Genomic DNA, 20,168 nt, shown 5'->3' with positions numbered 1-20,168 from the left:
TAGGGAAATTCTTGAAGGAAACCTGTTTCAGTCTTCCAGAGATTTGAGAAAACCTGTTTCAGTCTTCCAGAGATTTGAGATTAGGACGGAGGTTCACCTTCCCGGAGGACAATGACCCTAAGCATACTGCTAAAGCAACACTCATGTGGTTGAAGGGGAAACATTTAATTGTCTTGGAATGGCCTAGTCAAAGCCCAGACCTCAGTCCAACTGAGAATCTGTGGTATGACTTAAAGATTGCTGTATACCAGCGGAACCCATCCAACTTGAAAGAGCTGGAGCAGTTTTTCCTTGAAGAATGGGAAAAAATCCCAGTGACTAGATGTGCCAAGCTTATAGAGACATACACCAAGATACTTGCAGCTGTAATTGCTGCAAAAGGTGTCTCTACAAAGTATTGATTTTGGGGGGGGTGAAAAGTTATGCACTCTCAAGTTTTCTGTGTTTTTGTCTTAGCTCTTGTTTGTTTCACAATAAAAAATATTTTGCATCTTCAAAGTGGTAAGCATGTTTTGTAAATGAAATGATACAAACCCCCCAACAATCTATTTTAATTTCAGGTTGTAAGGCAACAAAATAGGAAAAATGCCAAGGGGGTGAATACTTTCGCAAGCCACTGTATGTTTAACTAGGAGTGTGATGGAGGGAGATGATAGGTGTACCTAGTAGTGTGATGGAGGGAGATGATAGTTTTATCTAGGAGTGTTACGGAGGGATATGATAGGTTTAACTAGGAGTGTTACGGAGGGATATGATAGGTTTAACTAGGTGTGTCTCTTAAGGATCTTCCCCTTTTTTCAATTTTTGCCTAAAATGACATGCCTGTAGCTCAGGCACTGCAGCAAGGATATGCATATTCTTGATACCATTTGAAAGGAAACACTTTGAAGTTTGTGGAACTATGAAAGGAATATAGGAGAATATAACACAATAGATCTGGTAAAAGATAAATCAAAGAAAAAACTAGGCGTTTTTTTGTATTTTTTTGTTCCATTAACTTTGAAATGCAAGAGAAATGCCATAATGTATTATTCCAGGCAATGTGCAATTAAAGTTTTGGCCACTAGATGGCAGTAGTGTATGTGCAACGTTTTAGACTTATCCAATGAACCATTTCATTTATGTTCAAAATGTTGTATCAAGACTGCCCAAATGTGCCTAATGTGCAGGGGTACAGGTTAGTCGAGGTAATTTATACATGTCCTGTCGGTAGGGGTAAAGTGTCTATGCATAGATAATAAACAGCGAGTAGAAGCAATGTAAAAAATATAAATGTATGTGAAGCTCACTGCTCAGACACATTGACCAAACATGAAACAGATCAAGAGAGACCGACTTGGCATTCCTATGCGTATTGTCTGAGTGGCAGACGCCTGACAAACACAACTCTTCATGTAGCAGAGGGGAAACAGATGTTCAGAGCAGTTTGTAGAAGAAGAAATACCCACCATCTAATTTCCACCAAGTCTGTACATCTTCAAATGTATTAACCCATTCTACATTTTACATCTTTCAGAAGTAGAAAAACATAACAGAGAGAACTGTTTTAAACTGCTGTGGAATCGTAGGAATCAGCGTTTTAACCAGGTGCACTATAATTGATTAGGAGCTGCCGCAGGGAGTTGTGTGTGTGTGTGTGTGTGTGTGTGTGTGTGTGTGTGTGTGTGTGTGTGTGTGTGTGTGTGTGTGTGTGTGTGTGTTTGTGCACAAGCGTGTGTGTGTGTGTATGCGCTTGTATGTTTGTGTGAGAATAAACATCCCTATCTGTCTTTTTACATGATCTAGCTCCTATCTGGACCTCACATCACCACACAGCTGACGATCTAGGTCCCGTCTAGAGCCCACATCACCACACAGCTGATGATCTGGGTCCCGTCTGGACTCCACACCACTACACAGCTGATGATCTAGGTCCTGTCTGGACTCCACATCACCACACAGCTGATGATCTGGGTCCTGTCTGGACTCCACATCACCACACAGCTCATGATCTAGGTCCTGTCTGGACTCCACATCACCACACAGCTGATGATCTGGGTCCTGTCTGGACTCCACATCACCACACAGCTGATGATCTAGGTCCTGTCTGGACTCCACATCACCACACAGCTGATGATCTAGGCCCTGTCTGGACCTCACATCACCACACAGCTGATGATCTAGGTCCTGTCTGGACTCCACATCACCACACAGCTGATGATCTAGGTCCTGTCTGGACTCCACATCACCACACAGCTGATGATCTGGGTCCCGTCTGGACTCCACATCACCACACAGCTGATGATCTAGGTCCTGTCTGGACTCCACATCACCACACAGCTGATGATCTAGGCCCTGTCTGGACCTCACATCACCACACAGCTGATGATCTGGGTCCCGTCTGGACTCCACATCACCACACAATTGATGATCTAGGTCCTGTCTGGACTCCACATCACCACACAATTGATGATCTAGGTCCCGTTTGGACTCCACTGCACCACACAGCTGATGTATAGAGACCTGATTGATGGATCTGAGCTAGGCTGGAAGAGCATGTAGAGTATGACAAAATGGCTTTGATTTCAGAGAGTTGTAAAACTGGATATTAGCAGACATTTTGGAAGTTGAAGAGTGATTTTTGGACTAAAGAGCATCTATTCTTTAACATTCTTTATCCTGCAGCCTATGAAAACAATTGTGCTAGAAATAATTCAGCAACGAAAGCACATCGGAAGATGCATAAGATTTGCACTTTGAAAAGATTCACGTCTTAACCACCATTCTCCAACATTCACTGAGTCGACGTGAGTGGGAGGACGTCACCATCTACTATCCCTCTTCACAATGACCCCATCCACTCCTCCCTGTGTTCAGCCAAAATCACAATTCTCAAATGACAGGCGTAGGATAACACCACAGGTCAGTTGCAGAACTTGATTCCTTTAGGCCCGAGTGTTGTTTTCTTTCTCCCAGACCCCAAATGTCTTTTCCGCATTTCTCCCAACGCTCCTCTCTGATCACTTGCTGAAAGCTGTGAAGTCAGAAGCCTCTGTGAATCCGAGTTCCTTTTCTCCCCCGTCTGACTCTAGTAGCCGTGTATAATTGCATGTTTAGGCCTGGGGTTGTTGTCAGCTTTATAATAGTCTTCTTCTGTGGTAAAGGGTCTAAATCCTTGACTCTGGTTATTCATGACAGTGTTAGTCTAATTGTGCCGTCTCACACCAGCAGAGATGTCTGACCTCCTATTCAATTACTGTGAGAGTCAGAGTCAAGTCTACTGTAAACGCAGGTTGAATCAGTTTCACTTCAGAAGCAGGATGTTTTTAAATTGTAGGGTCAGCAGCTTTTAGTGTCTGCTACTGCTGTTTTAGACTTGAGTGTTAAGTGTTTCTTTGTCTCTTCCAACTGATTAATTGGTTACGAAAAATAGTATATCTATTTGTTGGACTGGATGCTTACAGTAAAAAACATAAGGGAGTTGTTCAAATCCTACAAGTCCCATACTTCCAGGCAATAAAAAAGGACAGTCAATCGTCTGTGCAACCATATCGGAACTGATGGCCCACCAAATAGAAGCTCTCAACTAGAGGCTGCATATAAGGCAGAATTTTATATCAAATCAAATTAACTGTTATTGGTCACATACACATATTTACCAGATGTTATTGGTCACATACACATATTTACCAGATGTTATTGGTCACATACACATATTTACCAGATGTTATTGGTCACATACACGTGTTTAGCAGATGTTATTGGTCACATACACATATTTACCAGATGTTATTGGTCACATACACATATTTACCAGATGTTATTGGTCACATACACATATTTACCAGATGTTATTGGTCACATACACATATTTACCAGATGTTATTGGTCACATACACGTGTTTAGCAGATGTTATTGGTCACATACACATATTTAGTAGATGTTATTGGTCACATACACATATTTAGCAGATGTTATTGCGGGTGTAGTGAAATGCTTGTGTTCCTCGCTCCAACAGTGCAGTAGTATCTAACAATTCACAGCAATACACACATCTAAAAGTAAAAGAATGGAATTAAGAAATATATAAATATTCGGACGAGCAATATCAGTGGCATTGACTAGAATACAGTAGAATATAGTATATACATATGAAATGAGTGAAACAGTATGTAAACATTATTAAAGTGATCAGTGATTCCATGTCAATGTACATAGGGCAGCAGCCTCTAAGGTGCAGGGTTGAGTAACCAGGTGGTAGCCGGCTAGTGACAGTGACTAAGTTCAGGGCAGGGTACTGGGTGGCGGATGGCTAGTGATGGCTATTTAGCAGTCTGATGTCCTTGAGATAGAAACAGTTTTTCAGGCTCTCGGTCCCAGCTTTGATGCACCTGTACTGACCTCACCTTCTGTATGGTAACGGAGTAAACAGGCCGTGGCTGGGTGGTTGATGTCCTTGATGACTCTTTTTGGCATTCCTGTGACACTGGGTGCTGTAGGTGTCCTGGAGGGCAGGCTGTGTGCCACCGGTAATGAATTGGGCAGACCACATCACCCTCTGGAGAGCCCTGCGGTTGTGGGCGGTGCAGTTGCTGTACCAGGCGGTGATACAGCCTGACAAGATGCTTTCAAGGGTGCATCTGTAAAAGTTTGTGAGGGTCTTAGGGGCCAAGCCAAATTTATTCAGGCTCCTGAGGTTGAAGAGGAGCTGTTGTCAGTTCTTCACCACACTGTCTGTGTGGGTGGACCATTTCAGATGGTCAGTGATGTGTACGCTGAGGAACTTGAAGCTTTTCACCTTCTCCACTGTGGTCCCGTCGATGTGGATGGGGGTGTGTTCCCTGTGCTGTCTCCTGAAGTCCACGATCAGCTCCTTCGTTTTGTTGATGTTGAGGGAGAGGTTATTTTCCTGGCTCCACTCCGCCAGGGCCCTCACCTCCTCCCTGTAGGCTGTCTCGTCATTGTTGGTAATCAGGCTTACCACTGTCGTCTGCAAACGTGATGATTGAGTTGAAGGCTTGCATGGCCACGCAGTCATGGGTGAACAGGGACTACAGGAGGGGGCTGAGCACGCACCCTTGTTGGACCCTGTGTTGAGGATCAGCGTAGTGGTGTTGTTTCCTACCTTCACCACCTGGGAGAGGTTCGTCAGGAAGTCCAGGACCCACTTGCACAGGGTAGGGTTCAGACCCAGGGACCTGAGCTTAATGATGAGCTTGGAGGGTACAATGGTGTTGAGGGCTGAGCTCTAGTCAATGAACAGTATGCTTACACAGATATTTTTCTTGTCCAGATGGGATAGGGCAGTGTGCATTGTGATGGTGATTGCATCGTCTGTGGTTCAATTGAATTGGGTCTAGGGTGTCGGGTAAGGTGGAGGTGATATGATCATTGACTAGCCTCTCAAAGCACTTCATGATGACAGAAGTGAGTGCTATGGGGTGATAGGTATTTAGTTCAGTTACCTTTACTTTCTTGGGTACAGGGACAATGGTGGACATCTTGAAGCAAGTGGGGACTGCAAACTGGGATAGGGAGAGATTGAATATGTCCGTAAATACTCCAGCCAGCTGGTCTGCGCATGCTCTGAGGATGCGGCTAGGAATGTCATCTGAGCCGGCAGCCTTGCGAAGGTTAGCACGCTTACATGTCTTACTCACATCGGCCACGGAGAACGAAAGCCCACAGTCCTCAGGAGTGGGCCGCTTTGGTGGCACTGTGTTATCCTCAAAGCAGCCGAAGGAGGTGTTTAGCTTGTCCAGGAGCAAGACGTCGGTGTCCGCGACGTAGATGGTTTTCCCTTTGTTACCCATGAATGTCTGGAGTCCCTGCCACATAGATCTTGTGTCTGAGCCGTTGAATTGCGACATTACTTTGTCTCTGTACTGATGCTTTGTTTGATTGCCTTACGGAGGGCATAACTGCACTATGTGTATTCGACCACGTTCCCAGTCACCTTGCCGTGGTTGAATGTGGTGGTTTGCACTTTCAGTTTTGCACAAATGCTGCCATCTATCCACGGTTTTTGGTTTGGGTAGGTTTTTGGTTTGACTCTGTCCCTGTCCCCAGAGACCAACAGGGAGGTAGGCTACACACCAACCCTGTCCCCAGCAGAAACTACCAGGGAGGTAGGCTTCACACCACCCCTGTCCCTGTCCCCAACAGAACCCAACAGGAAGGTAGTCTACACACCAATACATCAGACTGTCAAACCACACCTGTATCAACTACGAGCCAGGGACTAATTTCACAGAAGCCTTTTTCTACAAATATAGCTCTCAAATTGCTAAATGTCTCCTAAATGTGTTTCATTAAAGTTGAGGGAAGTCACAGCAGGCTTTTCTCATTTTGATTTGCTCAACTCCTCTGCCCTCTTTCCTCCGTCTTCTCTCCCCTGTCCTCTCTCCTGCATCCTCTCTCCTCCGTCCTCTCTCCCCTGTCCTCTCCCCTGTCTTCTCCCCTGTCCTCTCTCCTGCATCCTCTCTCCTGCATCCTCTCTCCTCCGCCCTCTTTCCTCCGTCCTCTCTCCTCCGTCCTCTCTCCCCTGTCCTCTCTCCTGCATCCTCTCTCCTCCGTCCTCTCTCCCCTGTCCTCTCTCCTGCATCCTCTCTCCTCTGTCCTCTCTCCCCTGTCCTCTCTCCCCTGTCCTCTCTCCTGCATCCTCTCTCCTGCATCCTCTCTCCTGCATCCTCTCTCCTCTGTCCTTTCTCCAGCATCCTCTCTCCTGCATCCTCTCTCCTCCGTCCTCTCTCCCCTGTCCTCTCCCCTGTCTTCTCCCCTGTCTTCTCCCCTGTCCTCTCTCCTGCATCCTCTCTCCTGCATCCTCTCTCCTCCGCCCTCTTTCCTCCGTCCTCTCTCCTCCGTCCTCTCTCCCCTGTCCTCTCTCCTGCATCCTCTCTCCTCCGTCCTCTCTCCCCTGTCCTCTCTCCTGCATCCTCTCTCCTGCATCCTCTCTCCTGCATCCTCTCTCCTCTGTCCTCTCTCCCCTGTCCTCTCTCCCCTGTCCTCTCTCCTGCATCCTCTCTCCTGCATCCTCTCTCCTGCATCCTCTCTCCTCCGTCCTTTCTCCTGCATCCTCTCTCCTGCATCCTCTCTCCTGCATCCTCTCTCCCCTGTCCTCTCTCCTGCATCCTCTCTCCTGCATCCTCCCCCCCGTCCTCTCTCCTCCGCCTTCTCTCCTCCGCCCTCTCTCCTCTGTCCTCTCTCCTCTGCCCTCTCTCCCCTGTCCTCTCCTTCTCACCAAGCTGCTTGGCGATGGTCTTGTAGCCCATTCCAGCCTTGTGTAGGTCTACAATCTTGTCCCTGACATCCTTGGAGAGCTCTTTGGTCTTGGCCATGGTGGAGAGTTTGGAATCTGATTGATTGATTGCTTCTGTGGACAGGTGTCTTTTATACAGGTAACAAGCTGAGATTAGGAGCACTCCCTTTAAGAGTGTGCTCCTAATCTCAGCTCGTTACCTGTATAAAATACACCTGGGAGCCAGAAATCTTTCTGATTGAGAGGGGGTCAAATACTTATTTCCCTCATTGAAATGCAAATCAATTTATAACATTTTTGACATGCGTTTTTCTGGATTTTTTTGTTGTTATTCTGCCTCTCACTGTTGAAATAAACCTACCATTAAAATTATAGACTGATCATTTCTTTGTCAGTGGGCAAACGTACAAAATCAGCAGCGGATCAAATACTTTTTTCCCTCACTGTAGACACAAAACCCCATAATGACAAAGCTAAAATAGTTCGCAAATGTATAATACAAAAATAAAAAAAATATCACATTTAAATCAGTATTCAGACCCTTTAACTCAGTACTTTATTGAAGCAGCGATTACAGCCTTGAGTCTTCTTGGGTATGACGCTACCAGCTTGGCACACCTGTATTTGGGGATTTCTCCCATTCTTCTCTGCATATCATCTCAAGCTTTGTCAGGTTGGACGGGGAACATCATTGCACAGGTCTCTCCAGAGATTATCATTGTCCTGTTGGAAGGTGAACCGCGCTCTGGAGCAGGTTTTCATCAAGGATCTCTGTACTTTGCTTCGTTTATCTTTCCCTCGATCCTGACCAGTCTCCCACTCCCTGCCACTGAAAAACATCTCCACAGCATGATGCTCTGTCAGGTTGGATGGGGAGCATCGCTGCACAGCTATTTTCAAGTCTCTCCAGAGATTCAAGTCTGGGCACTGGCTGGGCCACTCAAGGACATTCAGAGACTTTTCCCGAAGCCACTACTGCATTGTCTTGGCTGTGTGCTTAGGGTCGTTGTCCTGTTGGAAGGTGAAGCTTCGCCATAGTCCTTAGCGCTCCGGAGCAGGTTTTCATCAAGGATCTCTCTGTACTTTGCTCCGTACATATTTCCCTCGATCCTGGCTAGCCTCCCAGACCCTGCTGCTGAAAAACATCCCCACAGCATGATTCTGCCACCACCATTCTTCACCATAGGGATGGTGCCAGGTTTCCTCCAGATGTGACACTTGGCATTCAGGCCAAAGAGTTCAATCTTAGTGTCATCAGACCAGAACATTTCTCATGGTCTGAGAGGTGTCTTTTGGCAAACTCCAAGTGGGATGTCATTTTACTTTTCCTGAGGTGTGGCTTCCGTCTGGTCATTCTACCGTAAAGGCCTGGTTGGTGAAGTGCTGCAGAGATGGTTGTCCTTCTGGGAGGTTCTCCCATCTCCACAGAGGAACGCTGGAGTTCTGTCAGAGTGACCACAGTTTGGCCAGACTGCCAGCTCTAGGAAGAGTCTTGGTGTTTCCAAACTTCTTCCATTTAAGAGTGATGGAGGCCACTGTGTTCTTGGGGACCTTCAATGCTACAGGAATTTTTTGGTGCCCTTCCCCAGACCTATGTCTCAACACAATCCTGTCTCGGGAATTCCACGGACAATTCCTTCGACCTAATGGCTTGGTTTCTGCTCTGACATGCACTGTCAACTTTTGGACCTTTATATAGACAGGCGTGTGCATTTCCAAATCATGTCCAATCATTAAAATTTACCACAGGTGGACTCCAGTCAAGTTGTAGAAACATCTCAAGGATGATCAATGGAAACAGGATGCACCTGAGCTCAATTTCAAGTCTCATAACAAAGTGTCTGAATTCATATGTAAATAAGGTATTTCTGTTTTAGATTTTCTTGAATACATTTGCAAAATTTTCTAAAAACGTGTTTTTGCTTTGTCATTATGAGGTATTGTGTGTAGATTGATGAGGAAAAAAAAATATTGAGTCCATTTTAGAATAAGGCTGTAACATAACAAAATGTGGAAAAAGTCAAGGGATCTGAATATTTTCAGAAGGCACTGTGTTAATATCGTATCGAGGAGGGGAGGAGCCTCTTCCGTTTGCATACTAATGAATTGATATCTCCTCGACCAGGTCACTGAGGAAATAGGACGGAGGAAAGAGGGTGGAGGATAGATTTTTGCCCAAATGAGGAAAAGCCAGTTTCTAGACAGACACCATTCACCCCCCTGCCAAAGCTGTCCATCGTCCCCTGGCAGTGAATATGCTAGGATACATGAGTCTGCATTAGGGAACATATTCTACATGAGGGAACATATTCTACAGCTAGCTACCTCTCTCGTCCATATTATTAGCTAGATACATCTAATCTTACATGGGATTTCACTCTACTGGCTGCTTAATGCATCCAATCTCTCGCCTAGCTCGTTCCTTCTCTTTTTCTATTCTGTCCCTCTCTCTTCCTCTCTCTTCCCCCCTCCCTCTCTCTGTCTCCCTTTCTCCCTACTACTCTCTCTTCCTCCCGCCTTTCTTCCTCTCTCCTCCTCCCTCCTCTCTCTGTTTCCCTCTCTCCCTACCAGTCTGTCTCCCTCTCTCCCTCAGTGATTAGCAGCAGCTGTCAGTTAGCAAGTCGGCCAGCCAGGGAAAATATCCTGCATTGATTAGGCAAATTAGCATAGGCACCCCGGCCCTGATGGGAGGCAGGAGAGGAGACACCCAACAGCATATTACATATTACATAGACAATGAGACAGACCCTCAAAATACTCCAAATAACATCTCTCACCACCTAGGTGGACGTTAGCAGTATGATGGTGTGTATGTCTTTGTGTGTGTTTGAGTGTGTGTGTGTTTGAGTGTGAGTGTGTGTGAGTGGGCGCTTGTGTGTGTGGGAGCGTGTGTGTGTGTTGGCGCATGTGTATGAGCGCGCCTGTGTGTGCGTGTGTGGGCGCGCGTGCTCATGTGTGTGTGTGTGTGTGTGTGTGTGTGTGTGTGTGTGTGTGTGTGTGTGTGTGTGTGTGTGTGTGGGCGTGTGTGGGCGTGTGTGTGTGCGTGTGTGTGTGTGTGTGTGTGTGTGTTTGTGTGAAAGAGGGCACATGAGGCCAGGTCTACTCCAGGTTTGTCAGTTAACCTTGGGGATATTGGTCAGACACCAATCAGAATAGTGTCCTGTGATACAGCTATAAACAGCCATCTGTATATCTGTTGTACAGTACTCATGCAGATGGCTGTAGAAAGCTTTCCTCCCCTTTTATGTCTTCCCCAGGCTGTAGTGAAGGAGGTCTGAGAGAAGGACTTCAGTGTGTGTGGGCCTTAGTTTGGACTAAGCAAACATGACTATAATGGACTGTGTGTGTGTGTGTGTGTGTGTGTGTGTGTGTGTGTGTGTGTGTGTGTGTGTGTGTGTGTGTGTGTGTGTGTGTGTGTGTGTGTGTGTGTGTGTGTGTGTGTGTGTGTGTGTGTGTGTGTGTGTGTGTGCTTTGAAGCTGGTTTTTCGGGGAGCTAAGAGGACTTGAGGACAGCCTGCAACCATCAATATACACAGACACACAGGATGGAACCTGACTCAGGGGTGGAGCCTACAGGGCTGCCAGCGGGTTGATGCAGCTTGGCTTGGATATCAGTGGCAGGCAGCATGAGCTGATTTTAGAGGTGTGTGAATGTGTTTTATTTTTTTGTGTGTATTTGTTAAACTCAATGCACAAAGCTTCTCTGAAGCACGTTGATCATAGTGGTACAAATAGTGGACTGTACTGAATAATGTGTCTAGTCCACCTCCACAGACCCTGTCTAATACACACCAAAAACAAATGGTTCTATATAGTGCCAAGTAAGGGTTATTTGGCTTGTAATTATAGCGGAACACTTTCTGGTTCTGCATGGAACCTTTTTTTGAAGGTTCTATAAAGAAACATGAAGGTTCTAAATGGAACCTGTATAGAGCCATTAAAAAAAGGTTCTATATTACACCTTAAAAGGGTTACGCTATGTTTATAACCATTTTTGGGGCTACATGTATAAAGAACCCTTTTTAGGGTTCTTTATAGAACCTTTACGGTGAATGGTTCTACAAAGAAAATGTCTCAATCTCATATGTTCTTTGTAGAACCGTACATGTTTTTTTATTCTGGTTTAATGCCATATTATATTGTACTACAGACACAGACAGACAGACAGACAGACAGACAGACAGACAGACAGACAGACAGACAGACAGACAGACAGACAGACAGACAGACAGACAGACAGACAGACAGACAGACAGACCTCCAAAGCTCACCTCCGCTTCAAGAGGAACCAATGTTGCATGTAAGCAATAGACGCCTTCATCTCGATTTGAGGAGATATTTGTGCTCTGAGTAACGCCTGATTTCCTGTAGATTGGAAATAAATTGATGAGGATTTGTGTGGATCAGCTGCCCAGTGTGAAGACTGGTCTTCTCTCAAGCTTGAGGAAACAGAGATAATCTTCAACAGAGGTTTAATACAGAGATCCTCCTCTGTCAGACCTGGGACGCGGGGATAATCTTCTACAGAGGTTTAATACAGAGTTCCTCCTCTGTCAGACCTGGGACGCGGGGATAATCTTCTACAGAGGTTTAATACAGAGATCCTCCTCTGTCAGACCTGGGATAGAGGGATAATCTTCAACAGAGGTTTAATACAGAGTTCCTCCTCTGTCAGACCTGGGACGGGGGAATAATCTTCTACAGAGGTTTAATACAGAGATCCTACTCTGTCAGACCTGGGACGGGGGAATAATCTTCTACAGAGGTTTAATACAGAGATCCTCCTCTGTCAGACCTGGGACGGGGGAATAATCTTCTACAGAGGTTTAATACAGAGATCCTACTCTGTCAGACCTGGGACGGGGGAATAATCTTCTACAGAGGTTTAATACAGAGATCCTACTCTGTCAGACCTGGGATAGAGGGATAGACTGTGTTAAAGGATAAAGAGCATAGGAGATGGATAGAAGACTTATTAAACCTTGTAGAAATATATATTCACATTGTTATGGCTATTTTCTCTATCCCTTCCTCACCCTTTCAATATGACTGACTTCATGGTGGTATCATGGTTGAATACCGACCAGGCACGCAGGGTACGTGCCCAGGGGCCCTGACCTCCAGTGGGCCCCCTTTGATTTTGTGAGTCACTCTGTGTCAAAATGTGTAGAATTTTAGGAAATTAGCTTTAAAACTGAAAAAAAAACGTATTTTTGCCTCATGGCAAAATGGGTGGAATTGCAGTTAATCAGCTGTAAAACTGTAAAAAAAAATGTACATTAAAAAAATCTGTGCCCCATGGCAAAATTGGTGGAATTACATGAAATGTGTAATAAAATTGCAGAATATTCTCTCCGCACCATGGCAAAATGTGTAGAATTTCAGGAAATTGCAAGGCGTGTGGGGGGGAGTTCACTACAACTTGATGTTCTGGTGCCTCGTGGCAGTTCAACATGTTGATTGGGGACCACTTTGCTGAGGAATGTGATTGTATATTTGTATTATATTGTATTCAGTAAATTGTGTATCTGCGGGACTCTCAACAAAAACAGACCTTTGTCTCAATGGAAATATAACTAATACAATTAATTTCCACGCATTGTACCCAGGTGACATGTTGTGATTATTGGCACTAGTGAGACGCAGCTGCTTCAGGCACATGTAGATTTTTCCACTGGTTTACACAGGAATGTGTGTGTGTGTGTGTGTGTGTATCTAATGCTGACAAGTACAAAAATAGACCATTGCAACCCATGGCTGGACTCCTAGAAAATAGGTATAATTTTACAATTACAGACTCCATTGATTTTAGGTTCAGCCTAATGCGTCTAAGAGAAATATCCCTATATACTGTGCTGTGTATAAGTGAGCTTGCAGACAGCCATGGCATTACTCCTAACTCTGTGAAAGGGACTAGAGGGAGCCTGCAGCATTGGGTTGTTTATGACATTAAACACTGTCATTCTCAGCCATTTGGCTGCGAAATCGGAGATAATGACACATTTTTACCCGGAATCAGTCAATTACTTTTCTCATTGCTTTTCGCATTTGCAATATACTCCCTCTGAATGACGGCAAGCAGTCTTTTTCCACAATAAATATATATTCAATGAATCATTTGATATTTACTGAGGGCCTGTATTTGGCAGCACTCCAGTGTGGATCCCCCCAATGCCTGCTTACTCATCTGTGTGTATTAAAATGCTTTTTACTATAAACTGAAAAATTACAAAATACGTACATTATAAATTATGTTTTGTACAGATACACTATATATACAGCAGTATGTGGACACTCCTTCAAATTAGTGGATTCAGCTATTTCAGCCACACCCTTTGCTGACAGTTTTATAAAATCAAGCACACAGCCATGCAATCTCCATAGACAAACATTGGAAGTAGAATGGCCTTATTGAAGAGCTCAGTAACATTCAACTTGGCACTGTCATAGGATGCCACTTTTCCAACAAGTCAGTTTGTCAAATGTATGCCCTGCTAGAGCTGTCCCGGTCAACTGTAAGTGCTCTTATTGTGAAATGGAAACCCTAACCCTAACCATAACTGTCTCTGGAAGCAGCGTCAGCACAAGAACTGTCCATTGGGAGCTTCATGAAATGGGTTTCCATGGACAAACAGCCTAAGATCACCATGTGCCAAGTGTTGGCTGAAGTGGTGTAAAGCTCACCCCCATTGGACTCTGGAGCAGTGGAAATATGTTCTCTGGAGTGATGAATCACGTTTCACCAACTGGCAGTCCAGCGGATTAATCTGGGTTTGGCTGATGCCAGGAGAACGCTACCTGCCCCAATGCATAGTGCCAACTGTAAGTTAGGTGGAGGAGGGATATTGGTCTGGGGCTGTTTTTCATGGTTTGGACTCGGTAGCTTATTTCCAATGAAGGGAAATCTTACGGTTACAGCGAACAATGAATTCTAGATGATTCTGTGCTTCCAACTTTGTGGAAAACCGTTCCTGTTTCAGCATAACAATGCCCATGTGCTCTTGTGGCTGAATGAAAGCAAGTCCACGCAGCAATGTTCCAACATCTAGTGGAAAGCCTTCCCAGAAGAGTGGAAGCTGTTATAGCAGCAAAGGGGGGACCAACTCCATATTAATGCCCATGATTTTGGAATGAGATGTTCGACAACCACGTGTCCACATACTTTTGAAGTGTATTTAGCAGATGTTATTGCGGGTGTAGCGAAAATCTTGTGTTCCTAGCTCCAACAGTGCAGTAATATCTAACAATACACAACAATACACATGTAGGTATTACAGACTGGGTCAGGGAGAGGTGGAAAATATCCGTGAAGACACTTGCCAGCTGGTCAGCGCATGCTCAAAGTACACGTCCTGGTAATCCGTCTGGCTCTGCAGTCTTGTGAATGTTAACTTGTCTACAGGTTTTACTCACATCGGCTACGGAGAGTGTGATCACACAGTCGACCTGAACAGCTGGTGCTCTTATCCATGGTTCAGTGTTGTTTGCCTCAAAGTAAGCAAAGAAGGCATTTAGCTCATCTGGAAGACTGTGTAGATCGTGGCTGGGTTTACCTTTCTAATCTGTAATAGTTTGCAAGCCCTGTCACATCCGAAGAGAGTAGGATTTGATCTGTATTACCTTGTGTCACTCATATATTTGTTAGTCATTTTGAAGCTGCAAAAGTGGTCTACTCTAATGTTGAGGTGATTCCATATCCCTCATGTATTTAATTCTAGGCTATAGGCTATATTAAGATTCTGTAACGAGGGTCGTACAAAGGGGACCAAGGCACGGTGTGTAAAGTGCTCATATTTTACTTGAATGAAAACACTAAATCAAAACAATAAAAACGACCGTCAACAGGTCCGTCAAGTTACAAGGAACAAAACAGAAAACAACTACCCACAAAACCCAAAGAAAAAACAGGCTTCCTAAGTATGGCTTCCAATCAGAGACAACGAAAGACACCTGCCTCTGATTGGAAACCATACCCGGCCAAAACATAGAAAACAAAACATAGAAATAGAAATCTAGAAAAAACCCACATATAAACAGAAAACCCCAAACCACCCAAAACAACCCACCTGTCACGCCCTGACCACTCTACTATGGCAGATGACCTCTTACAAGGGTCAGAACGTGACAGTACACCCCCCCAAAGGTGCAGACCCTGACTGCACCTAACCAAAAACCAACAAAAACAACCCCAAACACAAAGGGAGGGAAGGGAGGGTGATAAACATCTATGGCGGCTCATGTGCTACACCCAGACCCTTCCTCTCCCTCTGATCCTCCAGCAACGGAGGTGGCTCCGGCTCAGGGCGTAACCCCCGTTCTGCCCGCAGATCCCTCTGCTTCTGTAACCCTGGCCGGTGGATCATTATCGGAGGAATCGGACTGTAGATCCTTACCGGAAGCTGTGTGCTGTAGACCACCGCTGGAGGATCTGGGCTGCAGGCCGCCGCTGGAGGATCTGGGCTATGGATTATCACTGGAGGCTTCGTGCCATGGATCATCCCTACAGGCTCCGAGCCATGGATCATCACTGGAGGCTTTGTGCCATGGATTATCACTACAGGCTCCGGGCCATGGATCATCACTGGAGGCTTCGTGCCATGGATTATCGCTGGAGGCTTCGGACCATTGATCATCACTGGAGGCTTCCTACGGGGAGCTGGAACCGGTCTCACCGGACTGGGGAGACGCACTGAGGACCGAGTGCTCAAAGCAGGCACTGGCCGTACTGGGCTATTGAGGCGAACTGGAGGGAGAGTGTGGGAAGCAGGCACAGGACTTCCTGTATTCTGGAGGCGCACTGGAGGGAGAGCGAGAGGAGCAGGCACTGGACGTACTGGATTATGGAGGCGTACCGGAGAGAGAGTGCGAGAGGCAGACACATGCTCACCACAATAAGCACGGGAGTTGGCTCAGGGCTCACCCTTGGCCCAGCCAAATTACTTGTGTGCCCCCCCCCCATAGGCAAACCCCAACTTAAATATGACCTCCAATTAGAGACAACAAAAGACACCTGCCTCTGATTGGAAACCATACCTGGCCAAAACATAGAAAACAAATCATAGAAATAGAAATCTAGAAAAAACCACATATAAACAGAAAACCCAAAACCACCCAAAACAACCCAACTGTCACTTCCTGACCACTCTACTATGGCAGATGACCTCTTACAAGGGTCAGGACGTGACAGTAGGGGGGGGTGTACTGTCACACTCTGACCTAGGAGAGCTGTGTTTTCTCTGTTTAGTTAGGTCGGGGTGTGATAGGTGGGTGGGCATTCTATATTTTTGTGTTTATGTTTAGTTCTTGTTTTTCTATGTCTATGTTGGGTTTTGGGATGATCTCCAATTAGAGGCAGCTGGTTCGTGTTCTCTCTAATTGGAGATCATATTTAAGTTGGGGTTTGTCTATGGGGGTTTATGGGTAGTTGTTTTCTGTTTTGTTCCTTGTAACCTGACGGAACTGTTGACGGTCATTTTGTTGTTTTGATTTAGTGTTTCATTAAAGTAAAATATGAGCACTTCACACGCCGCGCCTTGGTCCTCTTTGTACGACCCTCGTTACAGATTCATATCTAAGAGCCCTCCAAACTATGTGCTAATGATCATGTATTTAGACTAATTCATCTAACTGTTGTAGTTTTTGGTTCTTCATTAAATAATTGGCTGCCATCAAATAAATATTATTTTTATTTTCAAATAACTTGCATATATTTAAATACCTTCAGATATTATTTGGTTTTCTGAGAGGTATTCAAAATAATTCCAAACATTATTTGTTTTTCTTAGACCTCTATTTGAATATCAATTAAAATAGTTAAAATAAAATAGCCTTAGTTTAAGCTCTTTAAAAAAACGACATTTGACTAATTATTTTCTGCCCAGGTATGGTGTGTGTGTGTGCGTGTGCACGTGCATGTGCGTGTGCGTGTGTGTGAGTGTGTGTTTTTACATTCCCGTCAACCTCAGCAGTATATACGGGGCCTACACTGTACGGTACAATGATGAACCACTGATGACTCCATTACTCCCCTGGTATTTCTCATTTCATAAAGCTGCTCCATGACAACACTTCTAATATCCCCTCCCTAATCTCCTCCTATAAAGACATGCAGAGGCTGAGAAACGAGTTCATCCGGAGCGAGGGAGCGGAGAGATAAATCAGAGATGGAGGTGAAGGAGATTGTCAATGATCGAGCCGCCCTCCCTGCTCAATAGCCATGATCTATGGCAATGCAAATCAATACATACTATTAGACAGGGTAAGATGGAGGGGGCAGGGGTGAGAAATTGGACCGAGTTAACAACCGAGTTAACAACCGTGAGGAGGAGATGTCGCCAGGGAAATATCATGGCGGGCGTATGAAACAAAAGCTTTGATAAAGACAGCAGAAGTTTTTCCATTACCCGACTGAGTAAAGAGTGAAAGATAATGAGCTGGCAGTCGCTCAGATCAGAACTAAACTGTACAGTATAATGATGAATACTACACTGTACAGTACAATGATGAAGAACTACACTGTACAGTATAATGATGAAGTACTACATTGTACAGTATAATGATGAACTACACTGCACAGTATAATGATGAAGTACTACACTGTACAGTACAATGATGAAGAACTACACTGTACAGTACAATGATTAAGAACTACACTGTACAGTATAATGATGAAGTACTACATTGTACAGTATAATGATGAACTACACTGCACAGTATAATGATGAAGTACTACACTGTACAGTATAATGATGAAGTACTACATTGTACAGTATAATGATTAAGAACTACACTGTACAGTACGATGATGAATAACTACACTGCACAGTATAATGCATTCATTTCAAAGAGGAGTTTCGCTTTTGTTTTTCTACTGTGCCTGGATATGAACTCAATGGAAAACTTTACATTTAAAAGTCCTTTACGTCTGCTTCCCCTTTAATACTGAAGATTTTCTAGTAAGGCAATAGGAAATGTAAGATTGTGTATGAAATGTCATATTTTCAATTTTATATATGTCATTGTTCTCTGACCTCATTGTTCTATCAAATAGCGGATTTTTTTTTATATTGAAACTAATTATCTTATTCGTCTGTGTGTTTTTGTCCACTTCCTGTTTGTGTCCGTGTGTTTGTACCTGTGTTTCTGTTTCTCCTTTCTTTTGTGTATTTTGTTTTGTTCTTCCCCCATGTGTTTGGCCCATGAAGCAGACGACAGATGACATGGTGTCTTCGGCAGAGTGTTCCAGTGATGACGAGGACCTGGAGGAGTGTGACTCTGGCCGTGCAGGTGGGCTAGGTTAGTTTCCCTCTGCTTGCTCTCACGCTGCTCTATCTCTCACTCCATGCACACCTGAGGATCAAGCACTGCATCCTATAAAGCATCGTAACCCCATGGACACACAAAGTGTAACTTCCAAAGATAGAAACCCAAAAGACAAATTATGGCAAGACGAGATTTTTTACGTTAAAATCTGACTGAATTACAGAAAACATAATACATAGCAAAGTGGAAAATAGTGAAATCTGTCATGGACTATTCACATTATAAAATCATATATGTTGCTTTCAAAAACAATATAAAACATATTAGTTTGATGAGTTACACTTGCCCATGGGGTCGTGTTAACATGGTCACCAAAACACACGCAAATGTTGTCCTCTCAGCGTTGAATGAGAGAGAGAAAAAAGACACAGTTAGTGTGAAGATGTGCCATGTTCTCTGTGTTGATGCTTCAAAATGTATCATACCGTGTTTGGGTCCAGTGCTCTATCCATGTGGCACTGTCCTGACTTGCATTTTGACTCATGATACATTTTGAGATTCTCTTCTTAAAGATTTGCTTTCAGTGAAATTACTGCGTGATTAGATATCTAGCGGGAATTAAAGTATTGGCTCATTTATGTGTGTTTATTTCCTTTTTTAAATGTTTTCATATTTGGAGGCTTGCACTGTAAAACATTTAATAGAGAAGAGATATCATCAAATTTCTGTGTACAGGGCTGTTGTTTTTTTTGTTTTTTTTGCTTCAAGGTGAACATGTTATCCTGCTGTCTTTTTCCAAACCAAATATGAATATTGAGCTAACTTAGACGTTCCAAATCAGGTTCCTCTGAGCTTTTTGAGAGAACTTGGGATTTGCCTTATCTTGTTTGGATAAAATCTGAAAAGCCAGCTCTCTGTCACGGAACTGTGTGTACCACAACACCAATATGGAACTGTGTGTACCACAACACCAACATGGAACAGTGTGTACCACAACACCAATATGGAACTGTGTGTACCACAACACCAATATGGAACTGTGTTTACCACAACACCAAAATGGAACTGTGTTTACCACAATACCAATATGGAACTGTGTGTACCACAACACCAATATGGAACTGTGTGTACCACAACACCAACATGGAACTGTGTGTACCACAACATCAATATGGAACTGTGTGTACCACAACACCAACATGGAACAGTGTGTACCACAACACCAATATGGGACTGTGTGTACCACAACACCAATATGGAACTGTGTTTACCACAACACCAATATGGAACTGTGTGTACCACAACACCAATATGGAACTGTGTGTACCACAACACCAATATGGAACTGTGTGTACCACAACACCAATATGGAACTGTGTGTACCACAACACCAACACAGAACTGTGTGTACCACAACACGGAACTGTGTGTACCACAACACGGAACTGTGTGTACCACAACACGGAACTGTGTGTACCACAACACCAACATGGAACTGTGTTTACCACAACACCAACACGGAACTGTGTGTACCACAACACCAACACGGAACTGTGTGTACCACAACACCAATATGGAACTGTGTGTATCAAAACAACAACACGGAACTGTGTGTACCACAACACCAACACGGAACTGTGTGTACCACAACACCAATATGGAACTGTG

At 44.4% G+C, this 20,168-nt stretch overlaps 1 protein-coding gene across 5 annotated transcripts in view; it reads left to right on the top strand.

Moving 5' to 3' along the window:
* The window catches only part of LOC106611370 (neurexin-3a), an 825,193-nt gene that overhangs the window by 771,493 nt on the left and 33,532 nt on the right, over positions 1 to 20,168 (top strand). For 4 of the 5 annotated variants that reach the window (XM_045723685.1, XM_045723683.1, XM_045723681.1 and 1 more), the window contains one exon: positions 18,443 to 18,533. In XM_045723685.1, coding sequence (XP_045579641.1) covers positions 18,443 to 18,533 — 91 coding nt within the window. The remainder of the gene's footprint in view (positions 1 to 18,442; positions 18,534 to 20,168) is intronic. The other variant, XM_045723684.1, reaches the window with a different exon arrangement.

The sequence above is a fragment of the Salmo salar genome, chromosome ssa09, assembly GCF_905237065.1.
Source record: "Salmo salar chromosome ssa09, Ssal_v3.1, whole genome shotgun sequence".
NCBI lineage: Eukaryota > Metazoa > Chordata > Actinopteri > Salmoniformes > Salmonidae > Salmo > Salmo salar.
This window is presented reverse-complemented; position numbering and strand designations above follow the sequence as displayed.